Genomic DNA, 27,437 nt, shown 5'->3' with positions numbered 1-27,437 from the left:
GGCTCTGAGCCATGGCTCAGTGGGGTGTGGGTTTGACCCAATCCTTACCCCAGTTTTGGAGGGTTCCCATGCCCTCTGAGCTGGAGCTGGGCAGGAGCCGGTGGGATGGGGTGAGCATGAGGACACGGCAGGAGCTGCAGGGTGGGACCAAGAGTAGGTGCCACAAGGAAGGGCTGTGGGTGGCACAGGGAAGAACAGGAGCCCTGCCCAGCCCTGAACGCCCCAGCCGGTTGGAGATGTGCCTTTCGCACGCAGGATGTGTCACCTGCCTCCCGAGTGGCTGCTGCATTTCAGCACAGCCCTTCCAGCTCGCCTCTGCTGCCGCAGGAGGATGCCCTGCCTCAGTGTAAGAGTGCTCCGTCCGTGCGCGTTGCCTTGCCCGGGGATGCTGGGCTGGGCTGCCCTCCAACTCAGCTGGAGCTGCCTGGGGTTTTACTGGAGACCAGGTGGGTCCTGTCTCCTGGTTTCTGTGTCCAGGGGGAGTGAGAACTGTCACTGTGCTGTCCCTCAAGTGACAGCATGCTGCCACCGAGGTGCTTTGTGGGGCTGGGCCTCTGTGGACTCTCCCAGCATGCCACTGTCCCACAGGCATTCCTTAGGCTTGTTTGGCTATGGACTAAAAATGGTTCTCAGGTCCTGAGTGGTGGAGGAGAAGGGACTGTTTGGGTTCCAAAGGGGCCGGGCAGCAGTATGTGGTACCAGCTCTTGTGCTGGGTGGCCCCAAGGAGGTGGATTTGGATCTGTGTGTCATGGCCCCTTGGCAGAGCTGGTTGGGAATTTTTCAGGAGAGGGTTGCTGCGGCTGAAAGCTCTGCACAGCTCTGACCTTACCTACTGTGAGACAGTACGTGGTTTTATAAAATAAGATGTGGATATGACATGGTCTGAGCTCTCTGGCAGGATTTACTGAGGTTGTATCATGTCAGGGGCATCCCTTCTGCTCCATCTGCGGACGCAGTTGGAAGTAAGTGCTGTGGCAGTGTTTGTTTAGAGGTCTGCTGTGCTGCACTTGGCCAGGCTGATAGCATCAAATCTCCTCTGCCTGCAGGAACAAATACTTTGTAGTGGTGTGAGGCATCCCAGGGACCCTGTGGTGCCTCACGCCCTGCAGCTTCAGCCCAGGAACAGGAGGGCACCAGTGGGGCTGGGATGCCTCTCCCTGGGCACAATTACCGTCATCTTGGCATGATGTTGGATGAGTCTCTGAGCCCAGTCATTGAAAACACCATTTTCTGGAGGCCCTAAAAGGCAAAAATTAAAAAAAAAAAAAGTTGTTATGTGATCGGTTCTGGTGATAGCCATCCCTCTGTGTGGTGTTGGGGTCACTGGGCCCTGCAGTGAGGCACCTGGTCGCTGTCCCTTCACTTGGGCACGCGGGTCTCTCCCTGCACCCTGGCACGGAGGTGCTGCCCTGTACCTGCTGTGATGTGGGGACTGTCTGAACCAGGCAATGCAACAGACACAAGTGCTGTAGCAGGTTATCAAATTCTGAATAAATTTAGAAGGGCTTTCAAGTTCCAAAGGGTTTGTCAGTTGTGTTCTCAGTCTCACATCCTTGGTAAAGCTCCCAGGAGCTTTCACATTGAGTCCAGAAAGGGGTGGAAGGTGGATGCTCCCTCATACACACTTTATTCTCTGTGCTGACAGCAGGAGTGCCAATAAAACAGCTTTGTGTTGTCTGTGGTGGTTTGATGTGCTGCACTAAGAGCATGTGGAGCTCGTCCAGCCCCACCTTCCCAGAGCGCTATGTGAACATGACGTGTGGCTTCTTGTGACCAGTAAATAGCATTTGGGGAATGAAAAGAAAAACAGAAAGGTTGGTTTGTTATTCTTAGTGATATATGAAAGAGCTGTCAACTCCATCTTGAAATCATGAATCCCTGGGTATTCCTGGGACAGGGCAAAGGAATGCATCCTGCAGTATTTTTTCACTTGGAACGACCATTTGGCTCTTCTTGGTTTGAAAAGTTAAACTTGGGCTGAGTAACAAATTAATGCCGTCTCTTAGTCACTGTCTGGCCAGGATGGAAACACTTCTCTGACCTGGTTTATCTGCATATCCATCCTGATGACTTGGACAGGGCTCACTGTTGGCTGCCGGCTCCTTCCCAGGGCGCTGCCGGCTCTGGCGCCAGCACCGCGCAGTGCCGATGGTGCAGGGGGAGCTCAGACGTGGAGATGCTGGTCCTCATCAGGGTCTCAGGGCATGAGAAGAGGTGCTTTCTAGAAGGTTCTTATTTTTTAGGTTTTATTTTTTTGTTTTATTTTATAAGGATTTTTATTAGATTGGTACAGCTGGAGAAAATAATTTCTTCTTCAGGCTGCTTCTTCATATGATCATGGAATGGTTTGGGTTGGAAGGAAACTTAAAGCTTATGTTGTACCAACCCCCTGCCATGGGCAGGGACACTTTCCCAAGCCCTGAACAACCTGGCCGTGAACACTTCCAGGGAGGGGGACCTGGGAGCTTCAGACCAGTGACAAAGGGTCTCTGTGCCTGGCCCTTGACTGGTTTAAAAACTCATGAAAGATGGGCTGTAGCCCTCATTTTCATCTCGTGGCCCACATTTCCATCTCCTAGCCATCCTTCCTATCTGCTCACCTCCTGCTGTGAGCAGTGGCTCCACAGGTCTGGTGGGAGGAATATGGAGCTGGGTCTTCTGCACAGGAATTCCAAACAGGAAAGAAAACTTGGAAAGATACCACCTGCACTTTGTGTATTGTTTGTGTAGTTCAGGTGAGGAACCAGCTTGTTTTGCGGTTTCAAACATGACAACACATTCCTGGGGGCTCGGGAGTGTGTAGCCAGATTCAGGGTCATATCCTGCCTCCCATGTTTGTGTCACTGGCCCCTTGCTGCTGTGCCCCAGCCCACACCAGTGCCATGTGCCCATGCTAACAGCATTCCCAGTGTTGCATCTGCAGAAATCCAGGAAAAAGGGGGATTTTTATATACCTCAGAGCCAGTGCAGGATAAGGGGAAGCTTGAGGCTGCCCATGTAGGGGTTCCTGCATGTTTGGGTGCTGTGGTCAGCACCCACATCCCAGGCTGGGGATGGAGCACCTCGACAGGGGTCAGGCTGAGAGCACTCTGCCTGGTGCTAGCCCTGGCCTGAGGCATCCTCACTCCTCTGCTGTTCAGGAGACTCCGGGCTGAAGACTAATTAAAAAAACCCTAAGGAAGAGATGATTTCCTAGTGCTGGCCAAGAAACGTGACACTGAGCAAATAGTAGAAAATAAAACAAAAATAAAGTTCACATTGGATCTGGAAACGGACATTTAATTTGCAGCATCGATGGTCTCTGCGTGCAGAAATCTCGATTTCAGCTCGGATCTCACGAGGCAGAAGTCCCTGTAAATGATATTCCTGTGTGCACGTTCTGGAGCCCTGTGCCATGTCGTTAACAGAGCGCTCCTTCTGGGAGTACATTCTTCCCTCATTTTCTATCCCCATACATTAAATTGATAGTTTGGGGGATTACTGCTCTTTCCAAGCTCACATGGGTGGAGTCCCCTTTATATGGCCATGCTGGTATGTAGTGAATTTGAATTGGCGCAGCAGAAAACTGGAAAATTTGGAACAGATAACTGTCTCCTATCTTTATATGGGAACATCAGAGTTCCTAGCTTTATTCTGGGGTTCTTGCCATTCCAAATATAATTTATTCTTTTATATAACTGTTTTCATATGATACACTCTGAAGAGCGGATAATGGTTTGGGGAGGATATAATCATTTTTTTCCCCCTCCAAGGCTGTCTTCCCAATTAATGAGATTGAGAACACGTTCCAAAAATCTATTTTTCCTCTCTGAGCTTTTTCTAATGTACTCAATTTATTCTGTAGTGTGTCTTGTGCGTCCTTTATGGAGCTTGATTCCTAAATATTTGGTGGTGGTTGGCTGGCTGGAGCCTGTGTAAATGCTCAGTTGTGGGAGCAGTGAGGGACTGGCTGTCCTGGTCCCTTTCCACTTAAGCAGGTGGACTTGGGGACATAGTAAGGTCATCATTGTCCCCACCATACTGCTGACCTCAGTCTTACTACCAGATGGGGTGGCTCTGTGGGAAGCCGTGTGCTCTGTGGGGATGGAGGGGTATCCTCATCCCCTGGCTCCTTCTTCCCTCCTGTCTGGATGAGAAATAGATGGCCAGGACTGAACCATTGCCTCCATCCCTCAGGAAAGGCTGTTCCAAGAGAAATGTGCAAAGCTCTAGGGGCTCTTTCTTCTTAAAGCTTCACCTGTAACCAAAATTAAGTTATTGTACATTTTTCTCTGCTTACATTGGTGATGCTCCCAAAAACCTGTGGCATATTATCCTAGAATCATGGAGTGGTTTGGAATGGAAGGGACCGGTCTCGAAGGGACCTTAAAGCTCATCTCATTCCACCCCCTGCCATGGGCAGGGACACCTTCCATGGTCCGAGGTTGCTCCAAGCCCCATCCAACGTGGCACTTCCAGGGATGAGGCAGCCACAGCTTCATATGAATGTCAGAGAGCTTGCTGCTCTGAAATGGGTCGGTTGATATGTTACAAGCCCTATTTAAAAAACAAACAAACACTTTTTACTTGAGAGTAAAAGTGAATATTTAGGCCTAGAGGAGTTACTTGGGCCAGTGATGGTGGCAAAGGGTGCTCAGAACAGACCTTTCAGTGTTACCCAGGTAGGGAAATGGTTCCTGCTGTGTCTGAGCAGTGGATTTGCTCTGTATTGTGGAGCTCAGGTGCTCCCTCTGAGTCACATCTGTCCCTGTCCTGACCAAATTATTTTAGCTCCTGTTGCCTTGAGATAAAGCTGGGGCAGCACCCCAGGAGCGTATTGTAGCCTTCTGTAAGACCCAGCTTGCCCAGCCCCATCAGCTTCCCGGGGATGAGCAGTGCAGGAGGAGCAGGCTTCCCGTGCACTGGGCTCAGAGCTGGGTGCTGAGGAGGAAGAGGAGCATGATGAAGAAGTCAGCTGTGAGGAGCATCCTTGTTTTGTGGTAGGCTTCTCATTCTGCAAACAGCCCTGCTCTTCCTCCAGGGCTAGGAGCGGTTACGGTCATTTTGTGGTGGCAGCCACATTCCTGGGAGTGGGGATTCACATATACACTGATTGAGTCAGATGTTGTGTAACTTTGGGGAGCCACCTTCAGGGCCAAAAGCATGAGAGAACTGCTCTCCAATGGTGTTTTGAACTCTGGGTGGACGTTGTTGTCCAGAGAAGCCGTGGTTGCCTCTGGATCCCTGGAAGTGTTCTAGGCCAGGTAGGACAGGATTTGGAGCAAGCTGGGATAGTGAGAGGTGTCCCCATGGCAGGGGGTGGAATGAGATGAGATGAGATTTAAGGTCGCTTCCAACCCATTCCAGCCCTGTAGAATTCTGTGTCTCGTGTGAGGGCTGGGTTCTGTTCATGTTCCTGCAGGTCTCATGTGTGCTGTGCTTGTTTATAACTTGTGGTGGGTGACCAGTCAGGTCCCCTGGATCCCTGCTCTGCTCAGATCCTCCCCATTTTCCACGTGTGTTACCCCAGGAGTTGTTTGATGACAGAGGACACTTCCTGAGGGTGCTGTGCTTTGTTGGTCCTGGTCTTGCTCACTGAGATGACAGCATTGCTGCCTGCTGAGGGGTCTGTGCTGCCAAGGCTCCCCTGTGGGGCAGCAAACCCCAGGCAGTGGAGGTGGGACACCCCACTGTGGTCCTCTTACATCTGTGCATTGTCCCTCTCAAGGGGCTGAGGCTGCCGGGGGAGAGGGACATTCCCATGAATTTGGTTTTCCAGGCAGACTGGAGGGGTTCCCCCAGACCCAGTGCTGGGGGTGTATGAAGGCAGTGGGACAGACAAGGGAGAAGCAGAGCTCTGTCCAAGGAGAGGTGGGGTGGCTGGAAGGACAGCAGGGATGGCATGGGACCAGCAGCCTGGCTCTGCACTGGTGTCAGGTCATGGTGGGGGTATGGTGGCAGGCCTGTTCCCTGCCCAGGTACCCCTGGCGGGGGGTGGTCAGGGCCCTTGGACATCCCCTGACACAGTCTCCTGGGGACTCTCATCCTTGTGCTGCTCACTGGTCCCCCTAGGAGCCTCAGGGAAGGGGTGTCCCCAGCCCGAGCTTCAGCCCTGTGTCCTCTTCCTCAGAGGCTGCAGCGACAGGGGAGCAGCCAGCAGGGAGGGGAGGGGAGGGGAAGGGAGGGGACAGGAGGGGAAGGGAGGGAAGAGGAGGGCAGGGAGGGCACCCTCGTTTGCTCCCCACGCTATAATTAGCTGGGCTGGCGGGCAGAGATGCTGTCAGGCTGCTGACATCCAGCCAGGCTGCGGGCACGCAGGGCCGCGTGTGAAGTGCACGCTGCAGGACAGGGTGTGATAGGACAGGGTGTGATTAATTAGCTGCAGGTTCTGGGAGCTGCGAGCTTACTACTCAGATCTAGCTTCTTTTCCTGCTTTTTTATTTTTTTTAACCAGTGATGAAGGATAGAACTTCACCTATAAACCAGTATAAACATGTAGGAGGATGGAAGTGTTCAAGGCCTGGGTAGATGGGGCTTGGAGCAATCTGGTCTACTGGAAGGTGTCCCTGCCCATGGCAGGGGGTGGAATAGGATGAGCTTTAAGGTCTCTTCCAACCCAAACCAATCTGGGATTTTATGACCTGGTGTGCCCAAAGATTAAAAAACAACAAAACCATTTGTAAATACCAGGCAGCACATGAATGCAATTATGAGATCAGACAGCTGACATCCCCAAAATGAGGCAAAATAAAAAACCCACCAGGTTTTAGCAGGAACACAGGCCCGGCCACGCTCCCCTCCAGCACGTGCTGTGCTCAGGGCTTCCCGCTATAAATAGCAGTGAGTTCAGCTCCACAGCTCAGCCCTGATCCTGCAAACACTTAAGCCCAAGCACAGCTCCTTCCCAATGTACTCCAAGCTGCTGTAATAGTTTGCAGGCTCTAATCATGAAAAAGAAGGAAAAATAAGGTGGAGAAGGGAGGTGTGCAGCCCACCGGCGGTACTGGCCATGGGTGACTGCAGCCCCGTGACTGCAGCTCCCCTGGCACGGCCTGCTCCCTCCCTGCCACTCCGGAGGGCCGGCTGAAGGACAGCATGGAGCCAAGGTGCCCAAGCCTGTGCGTGCATGTCACTCTGGGTGCTGTGGAGCTGGCAGGTTTACAAGCTCCCGTGGTTTTGCCAGCAATTTGACAAGTTCTTCCATCCGGAGAAGCAGCAAGTGCAGGGTCTGGCTGTGGTGGCCCCGGCAGGGCTCCGGGAGCTCCTTCCACAGGGAGACTCCAGCACAGAGCCTGTGCGTGCCTGCGTGGCTGTCTGTGCATGAATGAATTCCTACAGGCATGCAGCAGTACAATAGGAGTGGAGAAAACAAAGTTTCCTGGATGAGCTCGCAGTAAAGAAATGCTTTGAAGCTTGGGTCAGCCTAAGCGTGGTGTGAGCTGTGAGGGGTTTGTTTGCGGGTGAGCTCCCCTTGGCACGGGGAATGTGGCTGGGAAGAGGCTCAGCTGGGGAAAGCAGGGCTGGAGAGATGCTACAAGGGGTGGGAGGGCAAGGAGGGAGTGCAAATGGACCTGTTTAATGAGGGTGCTGGCAGATGCTCATGAGCAGACTCACTTTTCCTCCCGCAGGAAGGCAGGCTGGGATGGAGTTGGCCCTCCCTTCACAGCTGACAAGGAACCCCAAGTGACTGTGAGGGTCTGTGCTTCAGCCAGCCCAGTTTTGTGGGTGTAATTGCTGAGGGACAGAGATGGTGAGGGGTGGGGGGTCCCTGGAGCCATGCTGGCATGGCGTGTGGAACCGGGGCCTGGCTCCTTTCTCCTGCTTCAACACAGATCCCTGCTCCACTATGCAGTGCACCTGTAGGTGAGCTTTGAGCTGGAGGAGAAGGCAGAGGAAACAGCATTAATGATGTTAGGAAATTTGACACTGTTCTGGTTGGCCTGGCCCTGAAGAGTGTACAACCTGCTGGCAGGGCAGGCTGAGCTGCAGAGACATGCTTTGGAGTGAGGGGCTGGTGATGTGGCTGCTGTCCCAGAGAGCCCATGCCATCACTGCCCTGGGGCTCAGGGAGAGGCTGGGTGGAGATCATAGAATCATGGAATACCCTGGAATGGCCCCACAGGGATTGGACCCAAGTTGAACCTAAGAGCTGGACCTAAGTCCAGTTCCTGTCCCTGCACAGATCCCTCAACAATCCACATCCCTGAGATCATTGTCCAAACCCTCCTGGAGCTCTGGCAGCCTTGGGGCCGTGCCCATTCCCTGGGGAGCCTGGGCAGTGCCCCACCACCTTCTGCTGGTCACCCCATTTTCCAAAGAACCAGGCTTATGTTTGTATTTCAGGCCCTAGAAAAACACCAAGGCCTCCCCTCCTGGGTCCAGCTATGAGGGTGGGTGAGCAATCAGAATGGCCACTGACCCTCTGCTGAGCTGAGCTGGAGCAGGGTGGTGCTCACCTGCTCACACGTCCGGGCATTGTGAAGGGCTGGGGTCAGGTTGGTGTCTGAGCGAGGCTGTGGCACCAGGGGGACACTGAAACACAGCCCCTGTTCCCTGCTGGCTCTGTGTCTTGGGCAGGTGCCTGGAGGACACCACGAGCTCCCCAGCTCCCGAGTGCAGGCTTTGCTGCTCTGCTGGGGGGTGGTTGCAGGGCCTTGGTTCTGTTCTCTGGATTGCTTCAGTGTACCATGTGTGCACAGCCATGTTTCTCTTCTCCTTCCTCCCTCAGTGGTCCAAACCCCCTTTTCTCTGGTTTCCAGCTTGTTTTTCACCTTCTATTGGACTCAAAGCCCAACTTGGATGTGCATCACTGCCCTAGGCACACGCGTGGGGTCAGGGCTGTCTGCAGGTGAGTGTGAGAGCCAGGTCAGGCTCCTGCTCTGAGCTGGCTGGGATGAGGTAGCTGTGGAAGAATGAACGTGCTAGAGCCACTGGCATCCTCCCTGGCTGGGTCGGGTCTGGGGGGCATGGCCACCCTCTCCTCAGATCCTTTGCAGTCAAGGCAGGAAAAGGCTGGGGCTGAGGGCTCACACCCCTCCCTGTGGTCCCATGGGTGCTTTGGCCTTGCCAAAATACCATCCTCTGACAAAGACCCTTCTGTAATTGCCAGGGGTTGTGTCCTCTTCCCTCCTTCCCTTGAGCCAGCCATTCTCGTCTGGGCAGCTCTGCCTGCCCCCCACTGACCCTTCCGCTGCCACCAGATTCATTTTGCTGGGTCATCCACGCTTTACTAAGACACCCCAGGTCTCCATTCCTTGTGCTCCATACTTCAGCACACAGGTAGGATCTGCTCTCCAGCCAGGATGGCCTTTGGGAGTCTTGGCTGCCCCCAGCTTGGTGGCCTGGAGCTCCCTCCAGGCTGGCACCCACACTGGAGGCAGGAGTTACCTCTGTGATTTTCAGCTCAGCAATCTGGTTCATCCAGCCTGAAATTCAAGTTTTCGGATTTGAGGGTTCATCTGGCCTCAGCTGATGTTTTGGGGCTGCTTGGGGCTATATTAGCTCGGGGCCCTGGCAGTGCTGGGGCTGTTTGAGGAGTGCAGTGTTGGGAGCAGGTGGCAGGTGGGATGGGTGCTGGAGTCCACAGAAGGGAGGCAGCATTCCCAGAGCCCTTTGGCTCCTCAGCCAGCCCTTGCCAGAGGGTTGGAGGGAGATGGGGTCCATGGAGTACCCAGCCTGGCCCTGCTCCAGCCCTTGCTTGAGGGGATGCTATGAGCTGGGGTGGGGGCTGCCATCTCCTTCTTCCTCCTCCTCCCGAACAACCACTCATATCCCAGGCTCTGAATTTTATTCCCCTTCCGACAGTCAGGCATCACCTCCTGATTACTCATAACTGCAGCATGTTGCAGATACACAGAGCCTGGGGAATGGCTGTGCCTGGGAGCAGAACCACCAGGATCCAGGGTGACAGCCAGGAGGGACTGGGGGGACAGGCTGTGCAGCCATGGTCCCCAAACCCTGCCCTGCCCTGCCCTGGGGGCCAAGCACCTCCTGCCTGTGCCCAAATCCCCCTGGAATCTGTCCAGCCCTGCTCCAAGTGCAACTCAGGGATGCTGAGGTCCCGGCAGGTGAGCAGGTGACAATGGCCGTGGGCAGCACAGCCTGCAGCCAGCAATGGCTTGTGAGTTTGTTTTGCAGAATCCTCTTCTAGCATGGAAAATTCAGTCATCCCTCAGTTTTCTTCTGGTTTGTTTGTGTGGGCATTGATTACGCTGGGAGTTACTGAGCCAGATTTTATTGGAGCGACTTAGAAAGCTGCCACCTGTGAGCAGCCACTGGTCTTTGGGGATTATTTTGGTATAGTTGCTAAATAATTGCATGAGGCTTCTTCAGCCTTGCTAATAACTCTGTTCTTGCAGGGACACTGCCTAGAAAAAAAGATGAGCCAAGATTATGCTTGGCAACATTTATGGGAGGAAAAAGTACAACAGGATTGATGTCTGCTGGCAGGAAGAAATAAATAAAACAATACCTCTGTCTTAGCCCCTCCATGAACATCCTTGTTTCCAACCCCAGGTCTGTAATCTTCGTAGCATGGCTGAATTTTGAAATTCAGCACACTCCTTTAAGTCACTCATCATGTCTGTCTGCAGCATGTTGTGCTAATTCTGACTAGGGACCAGCAGGGCTGGCTTTGGAGATGAGCTGGCCTAGGGAATCTGGGCTGCTGTCTTACCTACGCTGTGTAACTCACAAAATTATTTAGTTAGTGCCTGAAACGTGAAATCGAACGAGCAAATTCAAGCATTCCTGTTGGCCCAGATTCATAGAATCAAGGAGTAGTTTGGGTTGGAAAGGACTTTAAAGCTCATCCTGTCCCACCCCTTGCCATGGGCACCTTCCACTATCCCTGGTTTCTCCAAGTCCCATCCAACCTGGCCTTGGAGACTTCCAGGGATGGGGCACTCATCATCTGGGATAGCACCCTTGTATCCCACCTTCCTCTCCTGGCCCTACTGGGGCACTGGAGGGATGGAGCACATGTTCTGGGAAGTTTTGGTGGCTACCCTTCCCAGTGCCATGTGCCAGGGCAGCAGGGGCTGCTCCTGCCCCCACAGGTGCCTCTGTGCTGCCCATGCCTTGGTGTCTCAGGATGAAAGGGTGGAGATGGGTGCAAGCCTTGCTTGAGGTATTTGTTTTAGAAAGACAAGCTGATAAAAATTATTTAATTAAGGGACTTAAACTGTGCTTCGTCAGCCCTGAGTCATCAGTGAAGTGAGCAAGTGAGGAGCAGCAGTGGGTCCCGCCGGAGGGTGACTCACGTTGCAGCGTGGAGCTCACAGGGACTCAGAGCTGGGTGATACTTCTCTCCCTCTGTCAGGATGGCTGGGGCACCCTGAACAGCAGCAGGAGGTGTCTGGGAGTCTGTGAGACTCCCAGATTGTTTTGGGAGCTGAGCCACACTGTAGTTGCACCTCTCTGCTGTCCGCAGCTCTGCTTTGATGCGCAGGAGCCATGAGCAGTCACTCCTCCAGAAGCCTGGAGACCATCCAGGAGCAGAGCATGCCCACAGGCCGGTATTTGAGCTTTCATTGTCTATTTGCATTGATAGAAGCCTGTAAATCCCCTCTCAGTCCCAGTTCCCAGTAAGGTCAGGACCTGTCCCATCTACACTGGTTTGTTTAGTGAGTGCTGTAAAACTTGCTCTATCCCTCTCGCTTGGAGGTGTTGAAACTCTGCTCAAGCCCAGTGCCAGGACATTTTTCCTAAGATCCAAGATGTGTGTTCTCTTTGCCTGACCCTGCTTGCCTAGTCCCACCCTTCCCTCGGCCACTCTTCCCTTATCTTCCCCTCCTGTGGATGTGGCTGAGGCTGCGATACCCAGTGGGACCGAGGTGGCACTGGTGGCACTGTCCCTTTGTGTGTGACACTACAGTGGGCAGTGTCCATGGCCAGTCCTGCCCACAGCCTCCCCCATTCCCTGTGTGATCCCTCATTAACCTCTTCAGGCCATCACCAATCCCCCAATGAGGAGAATCTTCCCAGGCAGGGCTCTGAGCTCTCTCAGTGCTTCAGCTCCTACCAGGATGTTGTGATGTCCCTGCCCTTGGAAAGGCCTCCAGCAAGCTCTGCTCCATTCACTGGTGGTTATTGTGCTTTCCTGGACACTCTCCCAGAGCCCTCTGGATCCATGGCCACCTTGGTTTTGTGCTTGCTTAGGAAAGAGAAATGCAGCATGGTGGGATTGACCTGTGCAACTCCATCTGCCTATTGGGCATGGTCCTGTTCTCTTTTGGAAAGAGTGTAAGGAGGCAAAGGGCTGTGCCTGAGCAATATGGGGACACTGAGACACAAAGTGGAAAGAAATAGCTCAAGGGCAGACTTTGGGATGGTGGTACCACCACCAGCTGATTCAAAGCTCCTGGTCGTTCTCCAGACCCAATTCCTTGGACATATTGCTGAAATTCTGCTTTTCTTCTTATTTGCTATTTTCTTCATGAGTGTTAAAATTAGTAATTTTGGCTCATCATTGCTGTAATCACTGCCCAGTTTATTGGTGTTTTTTTTTTTTTTATTCTCTCTGCAAAGTTAGTTCCTCATTGTTTTATCCCAGATATCTAAAATCTTAGTTTTCCACTGGCTATGGCATTGATGGGAGCTTTTCCCGTGGACCTCTGCTGTGGCTGAGTGGAGGGTCTGGCTATGTGAGGTGCAGGTTATCCAGATGTTGTTTCAATGGCATTGAGAACACTGTTTGTGGGTGATTTGTCCTTAAATATCAGCAGTTCTCCATGATCCCCACTTGCACAGAGAGCAGAAAGAACTGAATTTGTCGTGGCTCATGAATTTTGTTGAAACTGATCCATAGTTTGGGAAGTACCACTTTGGGTTTTGGGTGTAAGTTTAAGGAAGTAAGGAAATATCATATGGGAATGCTGTGCTGGAAGGAGTGGAGCTGTTCCTGGGTGTGCTCTGGGCTTGCAGGGCAGCTCCCATTGCTCAGGTCCCATCACTCACTCTGAGCAGTTACTGCTGTGCTCATTTTTCTGCTGCCTCAGGAATGCATGGAGTGGTTTTGGAGACCTGGGGATATCCTGGAGATCTCTCAGCCCAACCCCCTGCTCAGTGCAGGATCACCTAGTCTGGATTATCCTGGACATCCAGGTCCATGCCCAGTGGGTCTTGGATGTCTCCAAGGATGGAGAATCCACCACCTATCTGGGCAGGTAGTGCCAGTGTTAGATCAGCCCAATTTGGTGTCTGGCCATTTATTCGTGGGGCTTTGGTGCAGCTCCTTGCTGCTGTGGGGTCAGAGGAACAGCAGGGACAGGCAGGGCCTGTCCCCATCTCCACCTGGCAGGGCTGCTCAGAGATCTTGCATGTTGACAATCAGCACCAGGGCAGGTGACATCTTAGAACCGCAGAACCACAAAATCTCCTGAGTTGGAAGGGATGCACAAGGATCATCCAGTCCAACCCCTGGCCCTGCCCAGGACACCCCAACAATCCCACCCTGTGCCTGAGAACAGTGTCCAAGCACTCCTGGAGTTCTGGCAGCCTCAGGGCTGTGCCCATTCCCTGGGGAGCCTGGGCAGTGCCAGCACCCTCTGGGGGAAGAACCTTTCCTGATATCCAACCTAAACGTGCCCTGGCACAGCTCCAGCCATTCCCAATGAGCTTCTTGCCCCAAATGGAAGCTGTTCCTGTGTGCTCCCAGCTGTATCCGCAGACCTCTGTGTGCCCTGGGCTGAGCAGCAGGATGTCACACACGCAGACTGTCATACCCTGTGCTGTGGGGTGGCTGCAGCCTCCCCACCATGCCAGTGACCAACCAACATCTCCGTGCCATGGAAAGGGTCAGCCACCACAGAACCACATCCCCATCTTGCTGGTTCCAGAGCTCCCTTTAGGTTATGTTTTGGTGACAGTGGATCCCTGCCTGCTTAAAAGCTGGGGTCCTCCTCTCCCTGCTGGCTTTGGTGGGAGCTCTCTTTGGCTTTGGCTGGCAAGGAGAAACTTTGGGATTGCTCTTGCGGGCCTGATTAGCATTCGGCCCCACTGCTCCTGCTGTTTCGAGCTGGAGCTCACCATTGCCTGGCAACCACAGAGCAAAACTACAACAGCCGCCCTGGAGTCCAAGCGGCTCCCGCAAGCCTGCACGCAACGACACACGGAGACAGGGACGGTAGTGGGGCCACCCTGCACTGCTGCTCCCTGCCCTCCACCCCACAAGGTGCACAGACAAGGATCATCCCCAGGACGAGGAGGAGGAGCAGGAGGAGAGGGCTGTGGCAGTACAACAGCTTTGGTGACTCCCAAGTCTGGTGGGTCTGTGTCTATCTGTCCCAGTGCCACCTGCCATGAGCATCCCACTGCGTTGGGCACAGCCTGCCCTGCACATCCCTCGGTGCAGGTATTATTCTGTGCTCAGGGAGCTCGTGTCATGCACTGGGGCCTCAGAGCAGGGCTGGGGGCCAGTCCCTGCTGTGGGTGCCTCTGGGACAAGGTGTGTTGGGGGAGAGACTGGGATGTGTGTGAGGTACACGGCCCCATCCTCACGGTGTGAGGAGCTGCACACGCACTCTCTGTGTGTGCCATGCACACACCTGGCCCTGCACCCCAGGTGGTGTCCGTGCAGTGCCCAGGGCCCCCATGGGGAGGCTTGGCCTCACTGGGGTCTCACAGGGGACCATGGCACAGCCCATCTGTGGTGCTCTCAGACTTATACTCCGTCATGCTGGGGGTGGAGTTGGAGGGACAGGAATCTGAGCGAGCATCCGGGCTGTCTCTGCTTCCCAGTTTTGCATGTGCTTGAGGCCTGATGTGGTTTTCTTGGCACTGCTCCTGGCAGGAACTGTGGGCCTTGGGCTCAGACCCTGACCTGCCAGAGGGTCTTTGCAGTGGTGGTGGCTCAGCCCCTTCACCAAACCCGGCACTTTGTCCTCTTTCCAGCTGGCTGGACTTGACAGGACTTGAGTCCCTTCCTGACACAAGGTGCCACATTTCTGCAGAAGATACAGACACGCCTGAGTACATTGAATTCAGATCTAATGCATCCTCTCACCTCTAGTTTAACTCCCTATTTTTGCATCTTTGGTGCTGTGGGCACTGCCTATGGCTGGAGGGCCAAGCTGTCCTGTCCAGCCAGTCCACTAAGACCCATCGGGCAGGAAAATGACAGACACTGCCTTTCAGTGCTTCCCCACACATCCTCATCAGCGATACTTGCTTGGCAAAGGGTTAAAAAATTAAATACATCTGTCTTTTGTGTCTTGCAGAGCCTGGGGTCAGCAGACAAGAAGGACTTTTACCAGCCAAAGTAAGTGCCAGTAGCAGTGGTGAGTAATTGCATGGAAATTCCCGGCTAGTCCATATTACCCAGCAGCTCCATGGCTTGCTAAGATTAGACATTTCAGTGTGCAAGAATAGCTGCTGCAATTACAAAAGTGAGGATAACAGTGGAAAGGCTGTCAGTCATGCTGGCTTCAGGGCATATGCAAATCCTTCCATCAGGTCAGAAGGAACCATGACAGCTCGACTGAGCCTGGGGGACAGAGCTGGGAGAGGGGGGCGCACTGGTGACCTTTCCCACCTCTGGCTCCCTCTGCTCCTGGTTTGCACAGCTGAGCTGCCTTGGAGAATTGAAGGACTTCGCTGCGTGTCACAGCGGGCGGATCTCGCAGTGCATCTCCCACAGCTGTGTATCCACACTGGTGCCCATTGTCTTCACCCGCTGTGCTTGGTGCAGCTCTGAGCTGCAGGGGGAGAGGGCGGCAAGGGGCTTTTAGAGCTATGGACATGAGAAAGCAGTTGGCTGCTTGGTGTGTGAATAGGTTACAGAACCTCGCCACAGCATGGCACCTTCCAGGTAAGAAGGTTGTGCTTGATGGATGGACAGGTTTGTTCCCATCATCATTTGGATAATGGCAAACTGTTAAAAGCCCTGCTGGGAGGTTGGGTTCTGCCCTGGCACTGCATTATGTGTTGTGCTGCTGAGCACATCGCCTGTGGGACCTTGTGTTGCTCCTGCTTTGCTTGGGAAAATGAAGGTCTTCAGGTTATCACCTTCCTTCTGAAAAAACAAACAAACCAAAAAACATAGATGGATTTGAAGTTGTGGGACAGTGCTCTGATGGGCAGGATTGTCAGGGGAGCATGGCTTTGGACAATTCAGAAGGAATTGGGTTGAGTATTTCTCCTCCAAAGCTCACTGTACCTCTGATCTTGCTCACTTTTTGCTGCTTTCCCAAGCATTCCTGCAGTGCTACATCCCAGCAGTGCAAGCAGCGTGGCAGAATTCTCGGTCCGAGTCAGGCTGGCCTCAGAGGGAGCAGGTCCAGGAGTGACAGGCTGTGTCAGGGAATGTTGTACAGATCTGCCTGCTCACTGTCTGTCCTGGGAGAGCAAGTGTGGGGTGTGTGTATGCTCTTCAGTTGTCTGCTGATTCCTCTTTATGCCACCAAGAGTTATTAAAACTCGGTGCTGGTTTCTAGGTCTGTACTGAAAGTCTGATTTGAGGGAACTCCTTTGCCTGTTCACCCCAAGGCAGTGTGGCTCATCAGCTTTCCAAGACCTCAGGCAGATAAAGACTTCTGGAAATACAGAATATCTGCTTAATCCTGCATGGCTTTCTGGGAGATCAGAGGAATATCACAGGAGGTTATGGAGTCATTGTGGATGCCACAACAACATGAATACACATTTGGCAAAGAGCTTGCGATTGTGTTTTTGTGACCTCTCCCAACAGCTGTCCAAGATTTTGGTGCTCCTGAATGTAGTGCTGTGTTTGTGAGGAGTCTGACAATCAGGTTTAAAACAGATAGAAGCATCTCCCATGTCTCAGTTCCAGCTGAAGCTTTGGGGAGGCTTGAAGTAGGAGATTTGGAGGAAATCTTTAAAGAGCTCTTACTGTTCAGATTTCCTATGGTCTTGGAGGTTGGTAGCAATAATTTGTAGTGCTGCATTTATAACTAATCTCCTCTGAGAAATGAGGAATGTTTCTCTACCTTGAATAGGAGAACATGGGCTTCCCATCTCGCTGAAGATGTGGAGCTTCTGGGTCAGAGTGGGGGGTGCTGGTGCTCTTGTAGATACAGGATGTTTCATGGGAGTTTGTTTCTCTCTGCCATGAGGCCACGGGACCTCCATGGTTTGGCCGAGCAGCTGTGGTGTGCCTGGTCATAACACTGTGACTTAGGTTAATGCCCAGCCCATTTACACTCCTCAGTGCCTGTTTTGGGGTTGTGATGGGTAAGTTTGTGGCCTGATGTGGCCTGGTGCCACTGCCCCCATCCCATCTGGCTTTTTGATCCACTAGCTGATGCCACACTGTGTCTGTTGGAACCCATCTGCAAGGCTGGACCAGGTGCTCTCTGTGGAGCCCTTCAGTTTCTGGCAGGGCTGGAGCTCGTCTTCCTCAGCAGAGAAAGGTTGATGGAAAATGCCAGAGGTTGAGTGGACCTGCTGAGGACTTGAGACAGCTCAGCTTGTCTGCAGCAGCTCCACAGCCCAGATTCACAGTTCCCCGAGCCCTGGGCAAGGCGGTGGCGAGCAGCCAGAGCATGGGAAGAGCTGAGCTCAGCTGTGGTGGTTCCTGGACACATCTGTGCAATGAGGGTGGTGAGCTGAGAGAAATCTGGCAGTGTGTAGCTGGTCCTGCAGCTCCCATGTGCCAGAGCAAACTTGACTGTGCTTCTGCTTTTCCTTTTCTGGCTTCTGAGGCATTGGCTCACCTGCCACCAAAGCCCTGAGCTGTGGGAGCAGGGTTGGAGCCACCCTGCTCTTGTGTCAGGCTTTGGGGCTCTCCCACAGCAGATGTTGGTCCTGAAAGCAGAAAAAGGAGACACACATGCCAGAAATCTCAGCAGTGAGTTTTGTCACTGCTTGTCCTGGGAGTGACTCCTGCTCCGTTCCTGCCGTGTTCAGCTTTCTCTAATCTTCCTTTATGGACATCAGATATTCCATCTGTTGAATTTTCTTGTGTCTCCTGGAGTGATTCCTTTCCTTCCTTTGTTGCCTCTTCCCTTCAGAAATGGAAATGTGTCCTCACCTCACAGTTCCCATCAGTCTGTCTTAGCCAACAGGCGGGTGTATCCTGAGCTCCTGGAACATGCCAATGCTGATCAATGGCATGGAGACATGTCCACCCTCGCCCATCAGCCTCTGAGGGCCCTTCCCCTCCTCCCAGTACATCCATGAGGTACAGATCTCCCACTGGATTGCTTCAAGATGCAGTGGAAAGCACACAGGGAGGTGTAGTGCAGGTGGATCTTGGCTATAGAAAGTCAGAGGTGCCCAGAATGGAGCTGTTGGAGCTGCTGCCTGCTCTGGGAGACGCCCTTCTGCTTGCAAGGGCTTCAGTGATGGTGCTTATGGATATTCCTGTAAGAGCTGGCCCATGTCAGGAGCTGGGTCTCCTGATTTTTAGTCTGGGAGGTAATGTTCCCTCTTCCATGGTAAATGGAGGGATGCAGCCTGAGTCCAGAACGCTGAAGCATTAACCTTAGGTAAAGTTGCATCAACTGAGAACTGAAAGGGGTAGAGACCACCAAGGAAGGACCAGTACTGGCACATAAAGAGCTCCTGTAGCTGAAATACCTGAGAGAGGAACCTGGCATGTTCGGACTGGCCACAAGTCCAGTTGTTAGTCAACATCTGCACAGGTATCCTCACCTGCACTGACTGCTGCAGCCGTCCCACATGAACAGGCACAGGTGCCTTCCTGTGTTTCCAAAACAGTGTGTTCAGACGTCAGAATGGTTTATCCTGACCTAACAACTCTCATCTGATGCAGTCTGGGCCCATGCCTCCCCTGGTGCAGCCCTGGCTGCAATTCTGCTCTGACCAGAGTTCGTAGGGATTGGGGAAGAAACATGGGGTGGTATCAGTCCAGCCCCTGAGCTGCTCACTCCTTTGCCACCCCACTTTTGGAAGGTGCTGATACTGGCAGCTGTAATGCTGTCAGAATATCCAGGCTTCCAGAGGTCCTGCCAAATTTCTAACACAGGGCCCTGGCTTCTCTGTCAAGGCAGCAAGGAGCCACTGGATGAGGAGCCAGGGGCAAGGACACCATGCTGTAAGAAAGGAATAGGCTTTCCTGGGACAGGAGGTAATAACTCTCCTGGCAGGGCTGGGTGGAAGTCTCTATTTCCTCTTCAGGGTAAGGAACTCATATTCTTTAAAGCAGAAAGAAATGTTGGTAGTAATGGCACTCATAAAGCCCCTAGCAAATGCAGACTGAAACACCTGGGCTTAATAAAGTGTCACTGCTTTGCAGTGGGAGCTGCCCTCATCCCCCTCGTGCTGCTCAACTGTCAGGAAGCTGTCACTCGGGAGCAGGGAATATCTGCTAGGCACTCTGAGGTGTCAGGAGGGACACAGCTGTAGTGACAAAGTGTTCTCCATTGATCCACTCCTCCCGTCCCCTGGGACGGTGGCCGTGCAGAAGAGAGCGGCTGTCTCGGAGCCCGCCCTGCAGCAGCAGGATCCCACAGCCCTTTCGGGCAGGCACCTCGTGGCTCTGTCTCCATCTCGGATTAAAGGCTGCCCCTGCCCTCTGTCCTCCAGCCTCAGATGTGCAAACACGCTAGGAACCTTTGAAACCACCTCCCAGAAAGCAGCAGCTCCAGTTTGTTTTGCCTCGAAGTCATTAAATGGAGCTGTCTCCACAGCTAATTCTTTGTCACCTGGCCCTTACAGCAGAACATTTCATCTCCCAGACTCCAATCTTGCCATGCCAGCACTTAGATGAAAGTGTTTCCTTGCTGAATCATTATCTCATAAAACATTGGTGGTTTTAAGGCTCTAGAAATCAGTATTTACATTTTGGAAGCATTAAGGACAATCATAATAAGCGTGATTTGTTCCTAAGCCAGGTTTTCATTTCAGTGCTTCCTTCCCTCAGACATTATTGTTATAGTAATGATGATAATCACACACATATAGGCAGTGTTTGACTTCTTCTGTGGTGGCTGAGAATTGTTCAGCTGGGAGCTCAGGTTCCAAGTGCTGAGTAGAGGGAGGAGGACACACATGGGAAGTGGGGAGAAAGAGATGGTGCCAGTGACACCAGGGAGCTGTGGGGTAGGAGAAGCAATGCCAAGACCACCTCTGCATAAAGGATACTCATTAGGATACTCAGTGATGGAAGAAACTGTCCCAAAACCACCTGCACAGGTTTGGAGAATGCTCCCAGCTTTGGCTGTAGGAAAGGATGAAGCACCATCACCAACATCTCTGGTGGCAGTGGGACGGCAGAGCTGTGGAGGGTGAAAGAGAAACATTGGGGTCTGTGGGGTGGGGGCTCTTCGGGCAGGTGCAGGTTGGAAGCTGAAGGGGAGTGTAGCCCTCCAGAAGGGATCATGAGCACAGTGTCTTCACTTCCAACCCCAAATCCTAGCCAAGGCAGATCTCTGGAGAGTCGAGGCATGATCTCCTTTACACACAACATATTTAAGGAAGGTTCTGGTGCTGGTTTGGGGTATCCTGGCAGTGGGGCTGACCCATTGAAACTGTATAGCAAACTTATAAAATATTCCCCCTGGAGTTTGGCCAGTGGATTCAGTCTGAGCTCCAGGCAGGTGGAGGAGCTTAAATACTTTGGAGTGCAGAGAAAGGAAGGGAATCCTGGAAAGGCACTTTGTAGAAATGTAGTCATTCAACAAATGCCAGTCTGGGAATGGAGAGCAGAGCTGACCCTGAGCAGCCTGGGAGCAGGGAGTTAGGAGAAGCAGGAATGAGCAGTGGGGAGCAGCAGGGAGCTGGGGATTAGCAGGAGTGAGAATGACCTGAGGGGTATCTTATGGCATGGCAGAGGGTTGCCCTGGACCTTTGCAGTGGGTGCGGGAGTTCAGCTGATCTCCTGCCAGTTCAGAACAGCCAGATCCAGGCTGTTCCTCTGGGCTGTGGAAGAAGTTGGGACTGGGCCCCGAGGAGGAGTGGTGCTGGCAGGGATCCGACAGGAGCTCAGGCATGGAGGAGCCATCACCCTGCTGCTTTGCACTGTGGCCTCTGGGCTCCCTGCCCAGGCTAACATTGCTGTTTGCTTGGGAAGCTGGAAACTGGTACCAGTTTGTACCTGGGGATGAGGGTAGGGCCCCCTGCGAAAGGCCTGGCTGTCCTGCTCTGGTCCCCTCCCCACTGCAGCCTGGGAGGGCAGCACTGCATGATGTGCCTGGGAGGTCCTGCTGAGGACCGTGGCTCTGGTGAAGTCTGGATGAACACTGCTCTTACTCATTTTCTTTTTTATTGCTCCTCGGGAGAGAATGCCCACCCTGGGCTCCTGTGCCCACTGGGCCTGGCGGATCATGGTGGGATGCTCTGCACACAGAATGGTTGCAGAGGAGGCCACAAAGATGCTTCCAGGGCTGGGCCCTGTGCTCTGGAGCCAGGCTGGGAGAGCTGAGGGTGTTCAGCCTGGAGAAGAAAAGGCTTCAGTGGCACTTCATTTCAGTTTTCCAGTACTTAAAGGAGCTTATTAAAGAGAGGGAGAGTGTCTTGTTTACATGAGAGTGATAGGACAAAGGGGAATGGTTTTAAAGTAAAAGAGAAGAGATTTAAATTCGGTATTGGGGAGAAATTCTTTCCTGGGAGGGTGGGGAGGCCCTGGCACAGGGTGCCCAGAGAAGCTGTGGCTGCCCCTGGATCTCTGGCAGTGCCCAAGGCCAGGTTGGACAGGGCTTAGAGCAATCTGGGATAGTGGAAGGTGTCCCTGCCCATGTCAGGGGGTTGGAATAAGACAGGCTTTAAGGTTCCTTCCAACCCAAACTATTCTGGATCCATGGTTTTTCAGGATGACATCAGGACCCTTGATAACCAGAATTAAATATGTTGGCCCAAGAAAGGTTTGAACAAGGATTTAGTTTTAGTGGTCCCTGGAGCCCAGGGGACAGCAGGAGGAGTTGCTAGGGCTGGCTGAACTCATTTCAGCCTGCACTGGCTGCACAGGCCATGGGAGCACTGCACCAACCCCAGGCCCTGTGCCTGCTCTCCCCTGGGAATGGCCCTCGTGCACCTGGTATAAAATAAACTTTAGGGTTTCATTGTTTCTCTGCAGCTTTTAACGTGTTAAGTGAGGTTGCAACGTAGGCTCTCAAAGTGGCAGTTGTCATAGAAACGTGCAGGGCTTTTTGCCTGATCCCCAGCCCCTTTCTTTACACCGAAGCAGGGTTGGATTTTGTCCCCCCTGTAATTTCAATCCCATTCCAATTAAAAACCTGCCTGGGCCTGATTCCCTGTCTCCAGCACTGCCACGCAAGGACTCAAAGTCTTTCTGTCGCGCTTTCTGTTGTCCCAGCTGAAGGGCGTGTTTTCCCCTGCACTTCCCTGGGGGGATTCTGTCCCTATGAAATGCCAGCAGGGATTGGGGCTCAGCCCTTGTCCCCCTGCAGAGCCTCTGGGCAGCACAAGATTCCTTGCTCACCATGGGAGTCCCTCTCCTCGCTGTTTTTTCCAGAAGGAGGGAGCAGAGTGGGCATGGCCCCTCCGTGCCTGGGCACTGGGGCTCCCCGGGCCACTGATGGGGACATGAGGATGGCATCTGCTGTCCTGCTACTCTGGGCCTGGGGCTGCCTTCCCCTCTGGTGCTGGGAGGACAATGCTGCCAGCTCAGCACTCAGGCTGGCACAGGAGTCACCTAAGCACCAGCTGCAGCCCTGCCACGATTGCAGTGCCTGGCATTAATCATGGAAAGGGAATTGAGCGTAGGAAGATGGGCATTTTTAACAAATAACCAAGCCTGCTTTCTCCCCTAAGCAAGAGAGCAAAATGTTTGCTGCAGTGAGTCAACACAGAGATGCTTTAGCCATGGGAGGTACCGCTGCCACCCACAGCAGCCATCGGTCCTAAAGACAGCCGGGTACAAGAGGGACAAGTGGGGAGAGGAGTTTCCTGAGCTGCTCAGCCAGCAATCCCTGCTTTCTCCAAGACAGAGGGATCCTTTCCCTCATGCTTTGCTTCTGGCACAAGACTTGATGGGGACTCCTCAGAGGTAGTTGGACTTTTAGCTCAGAACTTCTGCTTTGAGGAGCTCAGTGCCACCCCAGCTCCTCATGGCTCCAAGGCCAGGACTATCTCATAGGATCCCAGAATGCTTTGTGTTGGAAGGAACTTGAAAACTCACCAAGTCCCACTCCCTGCCATGCCAGGGACACCTTCCACTCTCCCAGTTTCTCCAAGCCCCATCCAATCTGGCCTTGGACATTTCCAGGGATCCAGGGACAGTCACAGCTTCTCTGGGCACCCTGTGCCAGGGCCTCCCCACCCTGCCAGGGAACAATTTCTTCATAGCATTTACTCCAAGCCTGCTCTCTGTCAGTTTAAAGCCATTAAACAGCCCTCCTGAGCCTTCCTCCTGTGCACAGCAGGAGTCAGCCCTGAAGCTCCAGTTGTCTGCTGGGATTCATTTGGGTGGGATTTAGGTCGATTACATCACTCCTTTGGCCTCCCATGTGTTGCAGGGATATGAATTGCCCACAAGCTCCTGTAGAGGTTTTGGTTGCCTTCTGAGAGTTATCTAATTCTCTGAGTGTCCCTGAGATGTATCTAATCCTGACCCAAAACTTGCTAGAATTTGCTGGGCTCCACTTCCCAGTCCCTGCCTTCTGGCACGTCTTGCTGATAAAAGCAGTTGGCACCACTCTGGTTTTTGGTGGGTGGCAGATTTTTATCAATAAACTCAATATAGCTCAAATCTTTTGCAGCATGGTATTTTCTCCAGCCGTCAGATCAATTTTGTGACTCATCCCTCCAGGCTGTGCTGTTTTAGTGTCCCCTTTAAACACGGACACCTTAATTGCAGGAGTGGCAGTGACAGTCCCAGCAGCGCAGTATGTGCAGCTCTCCTGCTCTCCCCCAAGAACTGCATCAGCTTTTTTCATCACAGCATCACATTAGAGCCTTGTGCTGGGCTGCTCACCCGTGGTGACCCCTGACCCTTTCTGGAGGCTCCCTCTTGTCTGGGATCCAGTCCCTGTTGAAAAATATGGCCTGAAATCCCTCTCCGAAGCTCTGTTATCCCAGGCTGGGCTGCATTATCATGTACAGTGTTTGAATGGGCTCAGCATTACCAGACATTTCCCTCTCTCCTCATCAATATTTACCATCCCATCAATCTTCCTGTCATCCGCTAATTTTTTGAGTGAGGATTTTGTATTTCCATCGTGATCATCAATGGAAATATCGACCCATGTGTTCCCTGTGGAGCCTCGCTAACGATTCCCCATTGACACCTCCTGTGTGAGACCTGTCAGCCGGCTCTAAACCTATTTAAAGTGCTTGATTTGGGCTACACAGCCCCATATTCTGAAATGAGAATATCAAGGAGCACTGAGAGCTCTCCCTGCGCAGCCGGGATGTGCACACGGCCTTTCCTGCAAGCGAGTGTTCATTACAGAGTGACATCAGGCTCATTTGACAAGATCCCTTCCACCAAGACACACCGACTGACTTTAATTAGAACTTACATCCTTTAATTATTTCTTAATTTAATTCCAGATGAGCCCTGCCTTCTGGGTCCTATATCAGGCTGACCATTTGGTTGGTAACTAGGTCACCCTTACTGCCGGTTGGGAATGCTGGGGGGAAGGAGCCATTTCCATCTGGATGTGGTAGCCTGAACTTGGCTCAAAACAAGCAGCAGAGCCCAAAAACCTCTCCCCAGCTTTTGGCTATGTGTTGGCTGTGCTGGCTGTTTGGTGCTGTTTGGCCACATTTGATACACATGGATGCTAATGATTCAGGAGAGCTTCATCTCTCCTAGGAATTCATTTACTCACTTTTTTTCCCCAAACACAGAATAAATATGGACTATGTTTTCCTTTTCTGCATCATTTGACCACTCCTACAAACTCTGCTTAAAGTAGCCCCAGTGACCCTCAAAACCAGAAACATATTGCTAGCCTTTGTTTGGCTCCCAATATCAGATTTTCCATGTCCAGCCACACATTTTCCCTTTAGTTTCCCTAATAATTTTCCTATATATTGTAATATTTCATTTGTATTGACCACTGTATTCTCCACTCCATGGCAGGAGGTTGGGGCTAGATGGAACCCAAACCCTCCCATGATTCCATGTTTTTACTGCTGGCTCTGCGAGTCTCCCTGTGTGCTAACACATTATTTCTTATCCATTGGAAAGATGCATTTAGGGCTGAGCTCCTGCAGCTGGCTTAGGTATGATGCGCTGTGCCTCGCCCCAGTCCTTGGGTGAGAAGGCAAGTGTTTATTCAAGCACCAACTGCTAAAAGGTCTGTAATTGCAAAGAAAAACGTATAATGGTGTGTACTGTAAGTGTGCAGTGCCCTCCTCTTCACTCCCTGCCACCCTCCCACGCAGGCACTGTGATCACGTTCAGCAGCGTAGCAGCTCCAGGTGTGTCGAGTGCTTTCAATTTCTGCTCGTGAGAGAAAATTTCCCTTTCCTAATTCTGCGTTCTCCACCTTGCTGCCTCACATCATCTCAAGAGCTTTGCCCTCAGCACAGCATGAGCAGGGCTCTGATACGGTTTCTTGGAACAGACACAGATTAATCTGGGTGTTTATTCAAATACCATTGTGGTATTTTGTCTCCATGCTCCCACCTGCAGTGCCAGATTGACAGCTGGGCTGCGGCACTGGACAGTCACACAAAGGTTTGGGTTAGAGGGAACCTTAAGGATCATCTCTGTCGTGGGCAGGGACACCTTCCACTGTCCCAGGTATCTCCAAACCCCATTCTTGGAACACTTCCAGGGATGTCACAGGTTGTGTGAGCAATCAGCTGGATCCCAGAGCTCTTCCTCTGGGAGGGATAATCAGGCGGGACTGGGCTGTGCTTGGCAGGCTGCAGGGAGACATGGAAATAGTGCTCATTTACTCAGGGAAAAGTTGTGACTAAGGGTGTTAAAGGAGGAAACGCACTGTCTTTCCTGCATCCTGGCAGAGCTGTGTGCATGGAGGGTGATCTAAGGATTTCAGCTTTCTGCAGGTTCCTGGCATTGGCAGACACAGCATTTAGGGTAGTGTGGTGGCTGTGCAGTGGGAAGGGATGAGGGTGTTCATTTGCCTCTTTAGGCTTAGGACATCATGTGAAAGGGCATCATGACCAGCATTCAATCTAATTTATGGGGAAATGAATTCTTACCTCCCCATGGACTGCACAGGGAGGCTTTGGGCAGACAGTGCAGAGCTCTTCCATCAGTGCTGCCTCTGGTGGCTTCAACACATCCTGAATGTAGGATGAGCTGATAATAATCACTGAAGAATCATGGAATCCCAGAATGGTTTGGGTTGGAAGGGACCTTAAAGCACATCTCATTCCAGCCCCTGCCATGGGCAGGGACACCTTCCACTATCCCAGCTTGCTCCAAGCCCCATCCAACCTGGCCTTGGACATTGCCAGGGATCCAGGGACAGCCATAGCTTCTCTGGGCACCCTGTGCCAGGGCCTGGAACAATGAATAATGGTATTTACACCTAAATTAAAGACTTGACTGAATCAAGCTGTGGACAGCCCTGGCAGGCTGACTTCAGGCAGACTTTGGAGCATTTTACTGATGGATTGTGGGAGATCAGCTCAACCTCCAGCCACAGGAAAACATCACCTTGCCCCACAGTAAATGGAAATGTGTGTGTTGCTTTGAGGAAATGGGCTGGAGAAGCAGAAGAAAGGCACTCTGGGACCTGCCAATTCACATTTTTAGATTTGAAATAGAAAAGCCTTCCCAGTGAATGCTTCAAGAACACCTCTGGAGCTGACAGCTCTCAAGTAGGGTCTGTTGAAGGTTTTCCTTTGCAGTTTGAGGTAGGAAGGAAAAAGCACCCAGGGAGAGAAAGCTCAGCTGCAGTTATTGTCCCCTCAGATGTCAGAAGTGCTTTGTTTTCCAGAAGTGCTTATTACCCATGCAGTGTGTCACCAGGCAGCTGGAACACAGCTCCAGGGTGGGGTTGGTCCTGGCATGGGCTCTGCCATGGAGCTGTGCCATGGCTTTTCCCTCCTCATGGGACATCCCAGCAGAGCCTTTGGCACCACTGCCAGGGGTGGTTGGGTCATCTTTTCCCCATGGTGTTCCTCTTTTGTCCCTCTGCATCCTAGGCCATCATCTGGCAGCTGTGGGGCTTTGTTTTGCTTGTCCCCAGGGTGCTCCCAGCAGTGATGTTCCCAAAGGAGGCACAGCACAAGATCTGCTATCTCCAGATGTGTCCAGACAGTTCCTCTGCCTGCATAGCATCTTCACTGCCTGCCTTGCTCCCAGCTGTGCCAGACCCCTACTGTGCAGTCTGTCCACTTGGCTTTGCCATTTCCATCCCAACTGGATGGTTCTGAGGACTCTCCTTCTGGGCTTTTATCACATCTCTCTGTTCTCTCACCTCCCCTCAGCTGGAGTGTGTTGCTGAAAACTCTGGTGTGAACCAGAAACCAGACTCAGACTCCCAAACCGTCTCAAGCCATCTCAGACTGATCTCTCACCATCTTGCCTTGCTGCTGTAAATCAATGAAGCTGATCTCAGAAGGCTGGGAGGAGGAGCGTGGCTGCTTCTGC

The 27,437-nt window shown here is 52.5% G+C and overlaps 1 protein-coding gene across 1 annotated transcript in view; it reads left to right on the top strand.

Annotated features, from left to right (window-relative positions):
- Positions 1–27,437, top strand: part of LOC128815364 (ankyrin repeat and fibronectin type-III domain-containing protein 1-like) — a 191,087-nt gene that overhangs the window by 101,964 nt on the left and 61,686 nt on the right. Inside the window, exon 4 of the mRNA XM_053992058.1 lies at positions 15,199–15,239. Within this exon, the coding sequence (XP_053848033.1) occupies positions 15,199–15,239 (41 nt within the window). The remainder of the gene's footprint in view (positions 1–15,198; positions 15,240–27,437) is intronic.

The sequence above is a fragment of the Vidua macroura genome, chromosome 16 (genome assembly GCF_024509145.1).
Source record: "Vidua macroura isolate BioBank_ID:100142 chromosome 16, ASM2450914v1, whole genome shotgun sequence".
Taxonomy (NCBI): Eukaryota; Metazoa; Chordata; class Aves; order Passeriformes; family Viduidae; genus Vidua; species Vidua macroura.
The sequence above is the reverse complement of the archived record's forward strand: the minus strand, read 5'-3'. Positions and strand labels throughout refer to the sequence as shown.